This window comes from Mercenaria mercenaria, chromosome 18, assembly GCF_021730395.1.
Source record: "Mercenaria mercenaria strain notata chromosome 18, MADL_Memer_1, whole genome shotgun sequence".
NCBI lineage: Eukaryota > Metazoa > Mollusca > Bivalvia > Venerida > Veneridae > Mercenaria > Mercenaria mercenaria.
In genome coordinates, this window is record NC_069378.1 from 34,393,890 (window position 1) to 34,412,831 (window position 18,942).

Here is an 18,942-nt window from a genome sequence, read left to right on the forward strand (position 1 = left end):
AAGATCACATGAATGTCAATGTCATCTATACTAGGTCAGTTTCTTAGTTTAGTCAGTTTCATAAGGAATATCAACAATGAACATTAACTAAATTGTTAATTCATATATGCCAGCTGTAGGACCATACAATGTTGAGAAAGGTGAAGGTCATAGAAAGTTCAAGGTCAATTATATAAAAGTCAGTTTGAAGGATTTGCCACAAGGACTGTTGTGAGTATGAACTAAATCAGGTCATTAAAGGCACTGGCCTCAAGATCGTACGAGAACATTTTTTTTCAATTAGGTATCTGGAAAGCTTTGAAACTTAATTACTGACAAACTGTATGTTATGGAAACACATGAGATTTAATTGGTTTTACTACATTTTACAATGAAAATTGAAAAGAGTTTGCAACGCTTTTCTAGAAGGTAAAGTGTCTTAATTATAAATATCTATAGTTAATGCATGTTGAAAACATAATTCTTCGTGGTGGTATTAGTAGAGACAGCAGAAAGTTTGATTCAACACGTGGGCATCTTTTATTTCTTGATTTGGCATTTTTTTAAATAGTTTAGAAACAAAAACTCCTATCAAATAATATGACCAAACTTCAATTTCAAAGAAAGATCATTTTTAGCCTAAATCTGGAGGTGAGTGCCTTTAATGTGGGCTATAGGTGAAATGGTTAAATCTCGAACAAATGGACAGACATGGCAGGGGCATAAAAACATGGTACTGAGCATCCCTACAAAGTTTGGTTGAAATCGCACCAAAACTTCCAGAGGTGAAGTCTGGACAAAGTTTTTTTGCAGACTGACAAAAAATAAAAGACAATGTAAAATTTATGTATCTCCCCACTTCTCAGGAGAAAAAATACAACGTATTTAAGAAATAAATCATCCAAGTCAAAACACTGAAACCCTGTATAAAAAAATTCATTTTTTATCAAGCACTAGGTTTAGTTATTATTTATATCATACAGCATACAAAAAAAACTCACATCATTTACACACAAGTTTTAAACAGAATATACACTTAAAACATTAAATATGACAAAAATTGTTAGCATGATTGGGATGAGAACAAAAACAAACCAGAAACAAAAACATGATCATGTATCAAAATAATACAGAGTCGGTACCTATTTAAAAAGCATGTTACTAACTTTCTCATATCAGGCCTCCAGATCCTTAAGTTTGAGACCATTATCAATATTTCAGCATTTAACTGGTTGTTTGTTAGCTAAGTCTTGAAATAAACCATTGACAACATTGCAATATAAGACTGGTCTCCTAACTCAGCTTTTTTAACCTTGGACACACAAAAAATGCACAAATTATATGCTTACAACAGACTATTTCTGGAAATTTAAAACAAAACAACACAGTATATTCCATATATATGTACAATCTACTTTGAAAAAAAAATCTGAATGTTTCTGGAATTTATAAAAATAGTTTGCACACTTATCTTAAAATTTTACACATACCCAACATCACTAAAAGGTGATTCTCAAAGTGACATTTCTTGAAACAGGCAATGCAACTATTTTTCTGAATTATGAATATCAAACAGAAGCTAATAGCATAGTGCTTCTTTTATACATGGTTTATGTAGCTACAAAGAAAATAATATGCTGTCTATTTCCTGCACTGAATCATTTCTCAACTCTTGCAAACATAATCTTTACTCAAAGCTTTATGTTAGAAAAAGCAGAGAAATAATATCACAAAAGTAAATAAATTTGTTCTTTCCATTGCAAAACATAACATCTGAATACAAGAGGTCTGCATGTATCCAGCCTATATAAACAAAAGGATTTCTAAAATGTGTCTCATATACATTTATATACATGTACATGTATAAAAAAGATTTTTTTTTTAAATTGTATGCAAAGTAGTTTTTCTGGACACTATGTGCGCTACTCAGAAGTTACATCAAACAGCTGCACCATGAGAAAAACAACATAGTGCATTCGCAGCCAGCATGGATCCAGACCAGCCTGCACATCCGGGCAGTCTGGTCAGGATCCATACTGTTAGCTAACAGTATCTCTAATCGCAACAGGCTTTGAAAGCGAACAGCATGAATCCTGACCAGACTGTGTGGATGTGCAGGCTGGTCTGGATCCATGCTGGTCACAAACGCACTATGTTGGTTTTCTCATGGCACGGCTCATTTACATATATCACTTTCAAATATACTGTAAATGTAAGGATGCAATGTTCTTTTTCAGCTATAATCTAAGGAAGCCATCATTCAAAAGAAAGATAACTCTTGTCAATAAGAAATGGGTATAATAAAGGGAGATTACTAGACATGATGTCTGAAGCATACCAATCCTTTGCACAAAGTCATTTTCATCACTATGAAAATGTTGAAGAGCAGGTTGAGCAGAAAGTACAGACAGTGTAATATATAACAACTGCATTAGTATACACTTACTGAATGGCTTCCTGGTCAATAGTCAAAACTATCGCCTCTTGTCTAAGGGTAAACTATCTTGACTACTGACCAGGAGACCATTCAATAAGTGTTTTATTACATGACATCAGAAATAAATTTTCATTTTTTTTTCTTTCAAGTTTTGACTTCAACCCAGCAAAATTTACTGTTGAACTATAAACCAGCCAATAGCACAAGCTATTGACCGGCGACTTATATCAGGAGTCAAGTAGTCATGCCTATTATATAAATATAAAATCTCCTTAATGGGTAAATTCCCACTGTCTAGAATAACATTTTGATTCAGACTATTACACTTCTAAAAATAGTAATGTATTACAGAAAAACAGCAATTTATCTTTGGAACTTACTCCTAAGAGAAATGAATTTTTATCATCAAAGATACTTACAACTGGAAGTAAGCAATCTTATTCAAAGCTTAACCCTCATTTTTAATGGTGAATAATATATAAAACTGAATAACTTCTTGCACTCTAGGAATACAGCACAACTGCAACAGATTGTCTTCAACTTAGAAAATCCTGTGGTCATCTTTGTGGAGCTGGAGTCCTATCTAATCTCTGTATGTGTGTGGAATTTTCCTTTTTGGCATATACTCCCACAATGAAGGCATGTTTTGTATTATCATGTTTTACACAGATGCAAGTATGATATCTCACCACTGATGTAGGATGTAGGATGTTCCATGATGCTGATTATGTATTCTGTTGATGCTTGCTGGGATTATATGAGCTTTGGTCCTGTAAAACGAAAGTAATCATTAAAATAAAATAAAATCATATCCAAAATTATATCAATTAATATTAAATTTAAATCTGCTTCACTGTTCTGTTATCTAGCTATATTTTTCTCACATCACTATTCCATTAATGTAAACACAAATAACATCTCAGATCAAATCAATTTTGCAGTGCTGTTGTTCTCAGAAAGGGTAAAGTATTTCGACTTGCTTTGGAATGTTGCGTGCTATAGTCTCTAACAGTTATACACCTATTTAGTGAATATGCTTTTATGCTTAGTTATATGTACAGCACAAATATTAATGCTTTAAGGTTTCAAAAGATATATGATATTTAAAAACCAGCTCTGTTGCTAATACTTAAGATTTTCGTGTCAAACAAGTACCTGTAATGATTACCTATTTCATCTAAAGTCGAAATTGTAAGATAACAAAAAGAATAATGACACACAAGTGTTTCATTGACTGGTTTTAAAAGTCACTAACAACTATAGTCATACAATTACATTTAACTGTTTGTGATACAGAGAGACAAACGGGCCAGGAGCCCAATGGGCAATATTGTATCAATGAGCAGAAAAAAACACTCATCTTTAGCAAAATGGAAAAGCATTTCAACCCCAGTCTGAAATTGGGGATGAGGGTAGTGTTCTTGATCACTCTGTCATAGAGGTCCCCATTAAGGATTCTAATTTCACTATCACCAAACTTGAATTCAAGGGATGTTTTAGTGGTTTAACAATTCTGAAGGAGAAGGCATCAAGTTCAAGCACTCAAATCATGAATACACACAAACAGGAAGAGTGGCACTTTTAAAAAGTCTACCTATTACAGGAGTTTAGTTATTCAACTCCATGAGCAAAGATCATAACAAGTCCTGGTTCCATGATCAGATCTTCTGGCATATGTTGATTCTCTATACTTGTCACAACCACTGCTTGTTTACCTGTAAATAAACAAAATGTTGACCTTGAAAATAAATGCATAAATAATGAGTGACACCTGTAATACTGCAATGTAAAATATACATTAGCAGTGCTCCAGCTAGCTATTTACAGCAGGGTGCATCGCCCGTTCCGAAATTCGTTCCGCCCTGTTGCCCCGCCAGGCACCCTGCCCGTTTTACAACCATTCATTTCATTTTTTAAGCCAAACTTCCCTTTTTTGCCTCAGTGATTATAATACACTGCTTTATTGCCCCCTTTTTATCGAGTGATACACGCCGGGGGGCATTGATATAATTAGCAAACAATTACCTGCTGTAATCGTGCCCGAGGCAGACCATGATATTTTAGACTGCTTCACTAGCATTTAATCACTGAACCTTAGTGTTAAAACAGTTTGCAAACCAGTCTGAAATCATTATCATTTTCGCGCCACCTGTCAAAGTGTACTTTCGTTTTCGGTAATATAGTCGTAAATACCCCTTTATACACAACTGAAACTAAAGTCCAGACAACAGACATTTAAATCTAATTAATAAAAATCGATCACAATCAAATTTAAATAGGAAAATATTTTGATTTTATCGTTTTACAAGTTTTTGAAATCGAAAGTAGGTTGTCGTCTGCTTTGTGAAATTGCCGATTTTTCATGAAGATTTCTTTGAAATTAGTTTACTAAGATGTAATGACAGGGTACACTTTAATGTCAGATACTGTAAAATGCTATTAAACTGTCTTTGCATCATAATAATTTTTCAAAAATATTGTTTAAACTGGACATTAGACGACTTTTTAGAAAAAAGTGTAACCATACCCGGATATAGAATTTTGGATACCCGGATTACGTTCTATTACAAGTTGAAGTTAAAAACTTTGCCTGATTTCATTTATTTAAGTGGAAGTTTAAACTTTATTTTCTGTATATATAAATTTATAAATATCAAGTAGATGGAGAAGATGCGTACTGAAATTGTAACAAGTAAAATAGGCCTAAACACATAGATATTGTTATACAGTATGCAATTACAAAGAAATGTTACAAGTTGATAATCAATGCCAAGTAAAATACAAACAGCAGAATTTTTAGTTAATAAATAGGTGTATTAGAGATGACAGATATAGCCTATTAAAAGACAAAGTATGCCTTATACCACGCCTAAAGTGTGCCAAAAAACATGCCTAAATTATGCCAAATTCCATGCCTAAAGTATGTTAAAATGCACTGAATGCATGGACCAGTTATATTTTTTTCCCAGGGGAGCAGGTCCTAGACCGACCCCCACCCCAGAAGTGCCCTTTTCAGTGCCAGCACCCTGCCCTTTTTTAATCCTAGCTGGAGCACTGATTAGTAATTTCATGAAGATGCCTGATTTTACAGAGTACAGTCTCTGCACTTATCATGCAAATAATATCATTTGTGAAGTCATTTAAAAAAGCACTTGTAAATATTTGCAGGCCTTCCAGCATGGCCTTGCCAAATAGTAGGAGGTCCCACACAAAAAAAGTAGGAAAAGTAGGAGGTTATTAACATATTTTAAAATGTTTTCCAAACCCAAACAAAAAACACAAATAAAATGTGCTATTGAAGTACTCAAAATGCAACCAAGCACCTTCAGCGGAGCATCACAGCGTAAAACAACTATGCTCATGGAGTTTTATTGCAGGAGGCACCAAATGGAAACTGTCAGCTACACATCTGCAAATATAACTACTGAAAAGGCTGTTTATTTTTTTTCCTTTTTTATGTCGAGCAAACAAGTAGGAGAAGTAGGAGGTTTTCATTAAAAAGTAGGAAAAAGTACGAGGCATTTAAAAAAGTACTAGGAAAATGTAGGGGAAAAAAATAGGAATGCCAAAGGCCTGTACTTGAAAGTCTTTAATATTTTTGTATTCCATTTTAACCATACCCGGTATTCTTTTGGTGACATAATTTTCATACTGTCGTCTATTAATCTGTCTTGTTTCTAACGTAGCTAGACCCGCTGGCCAACGTCGTTCGTGTGCATTTTCCATGAGCTCATTCACTATATGAGATGGACATCCACTATCTATCAGAGATCGTTTTATCACAGCCTGAAGCACAGCATCGGGAGTGGATATCATTCCACCCCATCTAGTTACCCGAGCAGTTTGTAAACTGTTTGTCCATCTGAAATTATAAACAACTACTGGTATGCATTCTGGTATAACTGCTACCTTTTTTTAAACAAAACTAGAAAATGCTTTTGTAAAAAAGCGCATGTCTCCCCCGGTGCAAAGTCCTATAGGCAAGAAGTCAATAGGGGTCAGGAGCGAAAGTCAAAGAGACACTGATGGTTGGCTGCAATAGGGATCATCTACTTGGCATGTCCAGTCATCCCGCTAAATTTCAACACTCTTGGCCTAGTGATTCTCAAGTCACTGTTCAGGCTCCTGTGACCTTGACCTTTGATCAAGTGACCTCAAAATAAATAGGGGTCATCTACTCTGCATGTCCAATCATCCTATTAAGTTTCAACATTGTAGGTCAAGTGGTTCTCAAGTTATTTCCAAAAAATGATTTTACATGAACAGGCCACTGTGACCTTGACCTTTAATAGACTGACCCCAAAATCAATAGGGGTCATCTACTCTACATGTTCAATCACCCTATGAAGTTTCAACATTCTGGGTCAAGTGGTTCTCAAGTTATTGATCGGAACTGGTTATCAATTTTCAGGCCCCTGTGTCCTTGACCTTTAACGGAGTGACCCCAAAAACAATAGGGGTCATTTACTCTGCATGAACAATCATCCTATGAAGTTTCAACATTCTGATTCGAGAGGTTCTCAAGTTATTGATTGAAAATGGTTTTCCATGTTCAGGCCCCTGTGGCCTTGACCTTTAACAGAGTGACCCTAAAATCGTTAGGGGTCATCTACTCTGCATGAACAATCATCCTATGAAGTTTCATCATTCTGGGTCAAGTGGTTCTCAAGTTACTGACCGGAAAAGGTTTTCAATGTTCAGGCCCCTGTGACCTTGACCTTTCACAGAGTGACCCCAAAATCGTTAGGGGTCATCTACTCTGCATGACCAATCATCCTATTAAGTTTCAACATTCTGGGTCAAGTGGTTCTCAAGTTACTGACCGGAAATGGTTTTCAATGTTCAGGCTCCTGTGACCTTGACCTTTAATGGAGTGACCCAAAATCGATAGGGGTCATCTACTTTGCATGTACAATCATCCTATTAAGTTTCAACATTCTGGGTCAAGTGGTTCTCTAGTTATTGATCGGAAATGGTTTTCCATGTTCAGGCCCCTGTGACCTTGAACTTTGATGGAGTGACCCCAAAATCAATAGGGGTCATCTACTCTTTATGACCAATCATCCTATGAAGTTTCAACATTCTGGGTCAAGTGGTTCTCTAGTTACTGATCGGAAATGGTTTTCAATGTTCAGGCCACTGTGACCTTGACCTTTGACGCAGTGACCCCAAAATCAATAGGGGTCATCTACTCTTCATTATCAATCATCCTATGAAGTTTCAACATTCTGGGTCAAGTGGTTCTCTAGTTATTAATCAGAAATGGTTTTCAATGTTCAGGCCCCTGTGACCTTGACCTTTGACGGAGTGACCCCAAAAACAATAGGGGTCGTCTACTCCAGCAGCCCTACAACCCTATGAAGTTTGAAGGTTCTAGGTCAAATGTTTCTCCAGTTACTGCTCGGAAATGAAGTGTGACGTACGGACGGAAGGACGGACGGACGGACAGGGCAAAAACAATATGTCTCCTGGGGGAGACATAATTAACCTTAAGCAGTTGTTACTTCCAAATTAATTGACCCTAAAGACATATTATTCTGGAGGTCACAGTGTTCAAATGGCATGGTTATATACATACGTAACATTGCCATAATTATGTGACCTGTACATTTTTTAAAAGGCTGTCCATTAACAGTATACAATTTTGTCATTCTAGTGATTTATAACTTAAAAAGCATGTAGCTCTGGATCAATATAACAATGGAAATGAAACAAACAACAAACTTGATATTAGATATGAATCACAGCTGGAGCAATTTCAATTTGGGTATGAAATACATCCATAGGTTGTACTTAAAATACCCAGGGCAACAGGCTTCACTTCTTAAGTATAAAACCAGGCTGATGTTTTTAGATGAAAAAGGATTTAAATCCATTCACAAGAAGTGACAAGTTCTCTAGACCAATATAAAATTTCATTTGCATACTGTGAAATCATGAATTATCTACATGAGGCGACTCGTTTCATGGTTGTGTCAACCCACAAAGTTAAATCCAAACTAGAAAATGCTTTTGTAAAAAAGTGCATGTCTCCCCCAATGCAAAGTCCTATAGGCAAGAAGTCAATAGGGGTCTGGAGCGCAAGTCAAAGAGACACTGATGGTTGGCTGCAATAGGGATCATCTACTTGGCATGTCCAGTCATCCCGCTAAATTTCAACACTCTTGGCCTAGTGGTTCTCAAGTCACTGTTCAGGCTCCTGTGACCTTGACCTTTGATCAAGTGACCTCAAAATAAATAGGGGTCATCTACTCTGCATGTCCAATCATCCTATTAAGTTTCAACATTGTAGGTCAAGTGGTTCTCAAGTTATTTCCAAAAAATGATTTTACATGAACAGGCCACTGTGACCTTGACCTTTAATAGACTGACCCCAAAATCAATAGGGGTCATCTACTCTGCATGTTCAATCATCCTATGAAGTTTCAACATTCTGGGTCAAGTGGTTCTCAAGTAATTGATCGGAACTGGTTATCAATGTTCAGGCCCCTGTGACCTTGACCTTTAACGGAGTGACCCCAAATACAATAGGGGTCATTTACTCTGCACAAACAATCATCCTATGAAGTTTCAACATTCTGGGTCGAGAGGTTCTCAAGTTATTGATTGGAAATGGTTTTCCATGTTCAGGCCCCTGTGGCCTTGACCTTTAACAGAGTGACCCTAAAATCGTTAGGGGTCATCTACTCTGCATGACCAATCATCCTATGAAGTTTCATCATTCTGGGTCAAGTGGTTCTCAAGTTACTGACCGGAAATGGTTTTCAATGTTCGGGCCCCTGTGACCTTGACCTTTCACAGAGTGACCACAAAATCGTTAGGGGTCATCTATTCTGCATGACCAATCATCCTATTAAGTTTCAACATTCGGGGTCAAGTGGTTCTCAAGTTATTGACCGGAAATGGTTTTCAATGTTCAGGCCCCTGTGACCTTGACCTTTAATGGAGTGACCCCAAAATCGATAGGGGTCATTTACTTTGCATGTACAATCATCCTATGAAGTTTCAACATTCTGGGTCAAGTGGTTCTCAAGTTATTGATCGGAAATGGTTTTCCATGTTCAGGCCCCTGTGACCTTGACCTTTAACAGAGTGACCCCAAAATCAATAGGGGTCAATTACTCTTTATGACCAATCATCCTATGAAGTTTCAACATTCGGGGTCAAGTGGTTCTCTAGTTATTGATCGGAAATGGTTTTCAATGTTCAGGCCCCTGTGACCTTGACCTTTGACGGAGTGACCCCAAAATCAATAGGGGTCATCTACTCTTCATGACCAATCTTCCTATGAAGTTTCAACATTCGGGGTCAAGTGGTTCTCTAGTTATTGATCGGAAATGGTTTTCCATGTTCAGGTCACTGTGACCTTGACCTTTGACGGAGTGACCCCAAAATCAATAGGGGTCATCTACTCTTCATGACCAATCATCCCATGAAGTTTCAACATTCTGGGTCAAGTGGTTCTCTAGTTATTGATCGGAAATGGTTTTCAATGTTCAGGCCCCTGTGACCTTGACCTTTGACGGAGTGACCCCAAAAACAATAGGGGTCGTCTACTCCAGCAGCACTACAACCCTATGAAGTTTCAAGGTTCTAGGTCAAATGGTTCTCCAGTTATTGCTCGGAAATGAAGTGTGACGTACGGACGGATGGACGGACGGAAGGACGGACAGGGCAAAAACAATATGTCTCCTGGGGGAGACATAATAAACAAGTGAAATTCCCTATTGTTTTACAAAAAATCTGCTTTGTTCAAAACAACAATATTTCATATCACTAAGTAGAATGATAGTAACTGCGGAATCAGACGGTCATTAAATTTTTGTCTTTGTTTTCGTTTAGAGTCACACCAACACAGTTAAGTTAAATATGGCAACTTTTCCAGTTTTTGGTGGTGGAGGAAGACCCAGGTGCCTCTCCAGGCATTACTTTAGGCTTGGGCTGACTCGGTAGAACCACCCATCTTCTGAAAGCTAGAAGGAAGGCTTCCTCACAGGAAGAGTTTGACACCCCAAGAGGAACTTTGAACCTTGATCAGCAAGAGACAATAGATTCATTGTCAGCAACTTTAACAAAAACAATGTTCACAGTAAATGTTTAACTGAAACATTTCGCATAAAAAATACAGCATTGGGATAGCTGTATCAGAAAAGCTATGCTTTTTAATACACTATAATGGTTTAATGATTCCACTTAATGATTCTGGTTGAGGGTATCTCAATTTCTGGGAATACTACTGTTATACTGCAAATATTGCAGCACACTATTGTAACACTGTTAAGAAATGAAATGATTTTTTTTTGGTGTTCATGCGAAGTGAATGACAGAATAGGATTAGCAAATCCATAATTCACGTTTAATTTGCCGATCCTATTCTGTCTTTCATTTCGCATGAACACCAAAAAATAGTTTCATGTCTTATATTTACATCTTATTTCCTTTCAATTCGTAAACAAGATAATATTATAAATTGCACATAATCATTTTCTGGCATTTAACATTAAAATCAGCTTCCCAGCCATTCTGTTCACAAGACGGAACAACTGCGACGTCATCTAAAGAATGTTCCCCTTGACTATATGCGGAGGTTGCAAAAGCAGCGGTCGGTTATTACTAAGCAGGGATGATGTAACTTTCATGCCTTTCCTTTTGCTGTTCATATGAAATGAACGTCATAATTTTCAATGGAAAAGATTAGGGCTTATGTAAAATTCTAATATTGAAGCACATTATTGTTACACTGTAAATATTGCAGCACACTATTGTTGTACTGCAGATATTGCAGCACAACTATTGTAATACTGCTGATATTGCAAGACAAAATTGATATACTTCTGATATTTCACCACACCAATGTGATATGGTTGATATTGCAGCGCACCATGATGATAATATTGCTGCATACTATTGTTATACTGCTGATATTGCAGCATCAATTGTTATATTGCAGCATACTTTTGTTTTATTGCAGATATTGCATACTTTTGTTTTATTTTATGCTAACTGATGAAATACTGTGTTTTATCAGTGAGATATAATCCATATCATTCACTGTTATCACTCACTGTAAATGCCGATCTACTTGTACACTGTGTATGAATTTTAAATTATTTGCTTAAAACAGGTTGAAAATTGTAGTAGCACTTTGTTATGCAGCAAAAAATAAAATAAAATGGAAACTTTATGTTGTATGCGTCTTTCTAACGTCACAACACATCTGACGTCATGTCTGTTTACGCGCGTCTGTTTCCCATGCTGAGATTAAAATTTGTTGCAAAATGCACATCTCAACGTAATTAGGCATAAAATAAAAAGAAAATTTGTTTGTTTTTCGTGAATATGGAATATATCTCACCTTGAAGTGAGCAAATTTTTATATTTTCACTGGCGCTACGCGCTCTTGAAAATTTTTGAAATTTTCTAACTTCTCAGTGAGAGATATTCCACATTCACTTAAAACAAACAAAGATTTTCTATTTATTGCAGATACTGCAGCACACTATTTGTATACTACTGATATTGCAGCATACTATTGTTTTTTATGATATTTTTTATGACTTTTCACAAATTTTACACTTCCTTCAGATGTCTCGAAAGTCTGGATAACTTTACCATTTTTCTCATTTCTTTTCATCTAGAGCAATCACAGGAACAAAGCACTATGGGAGCTTTAAGTATACAATCAGGTCAATCTACACTATCACATTTCTTACATATTCTAAATTAATAGTAACAAGCGACTGAGCCCGCAAATTGTATATACAAAAATAGTCACTGAAAATGGGTACAAGCATACGAATCTTTTATCAAGAAAAAAGAGATAAAAATATCAGACTTTGTATTATCATATGACTACGAGTTACACTATTTAACCCTCTGTGATAAGCTTAGATGAAATCTTTAGCCGTTGTGAAATTACTACACTTTAATCTTTCAATTTAATTTATGAAATATTGTGAAAAATGGCATCAAACATGTCAAACTTGAGTGCATCACAGACACAAGACTCGGATGAAATAAAAGAAATGTACTGTGAGAAATGTGACAAACATTCAGCAAAATATGTGCCTGCCGAAGGTTTCTGTGTGGACTGTGTGGAATATAAATGTGATATGTGTATCTTATATCATAAGAGACACTTTGGTAATCATCAAATTCAAGACAAAAATAACATGCCTCAAGATTTCTGCTTTGAAAAATGCTCTGCTCATTCAAATGAAATAGTAAAATTTTACTGTGAAAAATGTGATAAAATTGCTTGTTACATGTGCAAGACAAATAACCATCAGAATTGTAATAAAGTCAGACATTTGCCAACACTAGTTAAAGGGGTTGAGCAAAGTAAGGAATTTAAGGACCTTTTTAAACAAATGGACACATTGTCTGAAGATCTAGAATATACAAGACAGCAACTCCAATCAAATATAGAATATATCATTTCGCAAGAAACCAATGAAATGTTGAAAATTAGCAATCAAAAAAACAAACTTGTAACTAGCTACAGTAAACAGCAGACAGAAGTCATTGAAAACTTTGATAAGAAAATGGAAGAAACCATTGCCATGTTGAAGAGAGAAAGACAGGTGTTGGTTGAACAACTGGCAGATAAGAAGAGAAATTTTGAGGAGAAACTCAGTTATGAAGAGAGAGATGTTACAAAGAAGATCCAAAGTTTAAAGGAAACCGACCAGGCAAACCTAGACTTATTGATGAAGAAAACCTTGACCTTGATAGATGACTTAAAAATATCATCTGCAGATCTCAAACAGAAACAAAATCTAGGTCAAGGATGTCAGTTATTTATAGTAATGAAAACTGCAAAGGGAAGTTTAAAAGATCTAGGAAAGGAAGTAAATATATTACAAGGAAAGAATGAAATACATTATTATAACACTGAACTTAGAAAATCTGTCCCAACTATGGAAACTCTTGATAACACTACCAACTTTTTCTCTTACAAGGACATACCCAAGTCAAGAAAAGGAAGAGTTGCTACATTTCACTCTAACATAGAGACAGGTTATAATACATGTATCTGGCAAAGTTCATGTCTGCTGTCTGTGAACACACTGATAGTTGCATATCATAATGCCAAATGCCTGGCAGTAGTCCAAAACATAAAGCAAAACAAGCCTACAGCTAAAACAATAGACATGTTATCTCAACCATTTGACATCACAAAAGTTGAGGACAACAAAGTTGCTATTACATTTCCTGATAAAGGGATTGTCAGGTTGATAACATTTTCTGAGACCATGACAGTGATCAATACTGATAATATAGAAGTAGGAGCAGACTGCCGTGGTATCGCCTGTAGTAATAACAATCTCATTGTATCCTATTACTCTGAAAAAGTTCAGATATTTGATATGTCTGGTCATGTACTTAAAACTTTTGATAAAGATTCCAAGGGAAAGCCTCTGTTTAGAAATCCTTGCTACTTGGCAGTTAGTCCTGACAATACAATCATTTATGTGTCTGACTGGGGCAGAGACACAGTGACAGGTCTGACCTTTGATGGTAAGGTCAAGGCAATCTACAAGGATGATCAACTGATTACACCATGTCAACTCACAGTGGATGAGTCAGGGATAGTATATGTGTGTGGGAAGTTCTCAAACAATGTTCATCAACTATCATCTGACCTTAGCAAAGTGAAGATCCTGCTGGATAGAAGTCAGCGTATATGCCTCCCAGTGAGTATTGCATACTGCCAGAACAACAACAGACTATATGTTGGAATGTACATGAACACAAACATCAAAGTTTTCAATGTATCAGCTGAGTAAATAAGACAACTAGATTATACATGTAATAACATGTACATTATCATCTTTGCACTTACTCATTGTTGTCACCAGGTTATGAATTTTGAGTAAATATTCTTTTTCTTTTCCAACAGATTATATATATTTGTTTGACTGCTTTTTTTGAGGATACAAAAGTTTACATGCTGATTATAAATATTGAGGGAAAACTAAACATGAAAAAAAAAAAAAAAATAGGGGGGGGGGGGGGGGGGGGGGGGGGGGGGGGGGGGGGGAACCAAGGTAAGGTGGCGACTAGATGTAGGTACACAACAACACATGTTTATAATAAATGTTCATGGAAAAGAATGAAAGAAGTGTAATGAAATTCTTCCAATTGGTTGGTTTGTTATGTACAGATCTGTGGATTTTTAAACAATTAAAGGGCAATAACTCTATGGAAAATTGACCAATGAAAAAAGAAAATGACGGGCATCATCAAAGTATGTTGGTTCATATTTATTTCAAGTTTGATGAAATTCTACCTGCTAGTAACTGAGAAATGGCTATGGACGAATATTTTTGTGCATTTTTCATTAAATCAAGGGCAATAACTCTAAGAGAAATTGACCAATCGAAAAAAAACTTGAAGGGCATCATCGCAGTATCTTGGTTCAAGTCTATTTCAAGTTTGATGAAATTCTATCTGCTAGTTACTGAGAAATGGCTGCAAATGGACATTTTTCATTAAATCAAGGGCAATAACTCTGAGCGAAATTGACCAATCCAAAAAAAAAAAAAACTTGACGGGCATCATGGCAGTATGTTGGTTCATGTTTAATTTCAAGTTTCATGAAATTCTACCAGGTAGTTACTGAGAAATGGCTGCGGACGGACGGACGGACTGACAACGCCATTTCAATACCCCCCTCCCGATTTCATCGGCGGGGGATAAAAAGCCTATACTGAAATACCGAATGTATGAGAAGCTGATCAGACCTTGATTTACACCTAACTGTAAAATGTAAAGAAGTTTAGCATTACCATATACTAGGTATGTTAGCAATAGTTGATGCAGGATGACTGATGTAGGATAAACATTTTAAATGTTCTAGGAGATTTCTATATGGATTTAATACCAGTAATAACTTTTTTTATTTAAAGTTTATCTGAAATCAAACTCTGTGTTTTTATACCAAGTTTTTTTAACTGGCACTTACAGACATGTTAATTAATAGTCAATGATAAGGAAAGAGCATTTAATACTTTAATAATTGTGTAATTTAAAGTTTATTTCATTACCTTTTTTTCAATCCATTACCTTATAGCTGGAACACTGTATTTATGATAATAAAAGTGGATTATGGACATTTTCTTAACTTCTTACTTTAAAATAGAACAAGTGAATGAAGTATTGCCATACAATACAAAGTCCCCTATTGGAAGGCAACTAATTTTTCTCTACTGCAGTATAACATAATGAACTGATATCTGTCAATAATGTATAAACAACAATGTACTATATATACGTACAATATGTTATAACAAAACACCTAGATAGTAAGAAAACACAAACAAGAGGGCCATGATGGCCCTAAATCGCTCACTTGTTATCATTGCACTTGAGGACAAGAAGGTCCTCAGAAAAAATAGGACAGGAACAACAAAGGAAAGAAATTTAACCAAAAGAAAAAAAAATCTTACAAGGTACAGATATGTCAAACAAGAGGGCCAAGATGGCCCTAGGTCGCTCACCTGAGAAACACACTATAACACAGCATATTACACAGAGTAAACATGTTTGACCTAGTGATTTCATGGAAAAAAATATTCTGACCAATTATCATTAAAATTGGAGCAAAAATATTGAGTATAAGTAAATATTTTCTTTGATTTGACCTAAAGACCTAGTTTTTTGATTCCAGATGACCCATATTCGAACTTGACATAGATTTCATCAAGGCTATCATTCTGACCAAATTTCATGAAGATCAATTGAAAAATACAGCCTCTATCGCATACACAAGGTTTTTCTTTGATTTGACCTAGTGACCTACTTTTTGACCCAAGATGACCCATTTTCAAATTTGGCCTAGATTTCATTAAGGTAATCATTTTGACTTAATTTCAGGAAGATTAATTGAAAAATACGGCCTCTATCGCATATACAAGCTTTTCCTTTGCTTTTACCTAGTGACCTAGTTTTTGACCCCAGATGACCCATATTCAAATTTGACCTAGATTTCATCAAGGCAATCATTCTGACCAAAATTCATGAAGATTAATTGCAAAAATACAGCCTCTATCGTATACACAATGTTTTTCTTTGATTTGACCTAGTGACCTAGTTTTTGACCCCAAATGACCCATTTTCAAACTTTGCCTAGATTTTATCAAGGTAATCATTCTGACCAAAATTCATGAAGATTAATTGAAAAATACAGCCTCTATCACATACACAAGGTTTTACTTTGATTTGACCTAGTGACCTAGTTTTTGACCCCAGATGACCCATTTTCGAACTTGGTTTAGATTTTATCAAGGTAATCATTCTGACCAAAATTCATGAAGATTAATTGAAAAATACAGCCTCTATCACATACACAAGGTTTTACTTTGATTTGACCTAGTGACCTAGTTTTTGACCCCAGATGACCCATTTTCAAACTTGGCCTAGATTTCATCGAAGTAATCATTCTGACTAAAATTCAAGAAGATTAACTGAAAAATACAGCCTCTATCACGTACACAAGGTTTTTCTTTTATTTGACCTAGTGACCTAGTTTTTGACCCAGATGACCCAAATTTGAACTCGGCCTAGATTTCATCAAAGTAATCATTCTGACCAAAATTCCTGAAAATTAATTGAAAAATACAGACTCTATCACGTACACAAGGTTTTTCTTTTATTTGACCTAGTGACCTAGTTTTTGATACCTGATGACCCATATTTGATCTCGGCCTAGATTTCATCAAGGTAATCATTCTGACTAAAATTCATGAAGATTTATTGAAAAATACAGCCTCTATCGCATACACAAGGTTTTTCTTTGATTTGACCTTTTGACCTAGTTTTTGACCCCAGATGACCCAGTTTCGAACTTGGTCTAGATTTCATCAAGATAATCATTCTGACCAAATTTCATGAAGATCAGTTGAAAAATACAGCCTCTATCGCATACACAAGCTAAAAGTTGACAGACGACAGACAGACGCCGGACATCGAGCGATCACAAAAACTCACCTGAGCTAAAAACAACTAAAAATTGGAGGTGCCATCCATGTTGTACCACCGAAAAGTTTTCTCGGTTTTTCCCTACGGCCAATAATAAAAAAGTTACTAAAAATAAGCTATTTATATTAACTTAAAAGGGAAGTAATTAAAAAGAAAATTATTGTAAGTGATCAAAAGAAGGATCTGCCAAATAAATCTGTTGATATAAATAAAATTTCAGATCAGTATCTTAATGAGTTACGGAGATATACCCATTTTAATTTGAAATAAAGGGAGGTAATATGACATAAAATCAGTCCATAGTTATCTACCCTGATTGGCTCAGTTCAACTAATGACAATTATGAAATTTCAAATAAGTCCTATAAGTACTTACTAATATAAATCCATTTTGACTACAATCAGGGGGGGTAATCAGATATAAAATAATCTACGATTGGATCTGATTTGTCATGGAATCCAAGATTTACTGTTGTTGAAGATATTTTGGAAGTTTGTATCAAAAAAAAGCCATAAATGAAGTCTCTATATGGCTGCAAAAACCAAAATAGCCAATTTTGGACCTTTAAGAGGCCATAACTCTGGAACCCATGATGGAATCTGGCCAGTTCAAGAAAGGAATCAAAATCTTGTTGTGATACAAGTTGTGTGCAAGTTTGGTTAAAATCAAATCATAAATGAAGTTGCTATTGTGCAGACAAGGTCAAAATAGCTAATTTTGGCCCTTTCAGGGCCCATAACTCTGGAACCCATTAAGGGATTTGGCCGGTTCAACAAAGGAACTGAGATCTTATGGCAGTACAATTTTTGTGCAAGTTTGATAAAATTCAAATCATAAATGAAGCTGCTATTGTACAGACAAGGTGGAAATAGCTACGGTAATTCTGGCCCTTTCAGGGGCCATAACTCTGGAACCCATAAAGGAATCTAGCCAGTTTAAGAAAGGAATCAAGATCTTATGGTGATACAAGTTGTGTGCAAGTTTGGTTAAAAAAAAATCATAAATGAAACCACTATCATGCAGACAAGAAATTGTGGACGGACGACGGACGGACGACGGACGGACGACAGACGAAGGGCGATCACAAAAGCTCACGAGCTAAAAAAACAAAAGTGCCAGAATGTCACAATATATGCCCGTCATAGCAAATTTCTTTACACTAGCACCTGTATTTGCAAATGGAATTTTAATTCTGTGGTTGTGTAGTAATTATTGTAATTCTTTTGTTTTTCTGAATCCACAAAAAAAAAACTCCTTACCAGGCAGAGATACGTTAAAATACACGTAAAAGGAAGTAACATCTATGTTGTACCACAGAAAAGTGGTCTTGGTTTTTCCCTATGGACAATTATAAACAAGAGGGTCATGATGACCCTGGATCGCTCACCTGAGTAATATGAGCTACATGTTTCAAATGTCAAACTTATGATTTTTAGAAATTGTTTGGAAGATTTTCCGATGTACAATCAAGTAATCCCTGGGGCAGGGCCAATTTTACCCCGGGGTTAATGATTTGAACAAAGTTTGTAGAAGTCTACTAGGCA

The 18,942-nt window shown here is 35.7% G+C and overlaps 1 protein-coding gene across 1 annotated transcript in view; it reads right to left on the reverse strand.

Moving 5' to 3' along the window:
* Positions 1-291: 291 nt before the first annotated feature.
* Positions 292-18,942, reverse strand: part of LOC123539013 (E3 ubiquitin-protein ligase NRDP1-like) — a 60,818-nt gene continuing 42,167 nt past the window's right edge. Inside the window, exons 6-8 of the mRNA XM_045323472.2 lie at positions 6,037-6,278; positions 4,011-4,131; positions 292-3,186 (exon numbers count right to left, since the gene is read on the reverse strand). Of these exons, the coding sequence (XP_045179407.1) occupies positions 4,028-4,131; positions 6,037-6,278 (346 nt within the window). The 3' untranslated portion in view covers positions 292-3,186; positions 4,011-4,027. The remainder of the gene's footprint in view (positions 3,187-4,010; positions 4,132-6,036; positions 6,279-18,942) is intronic.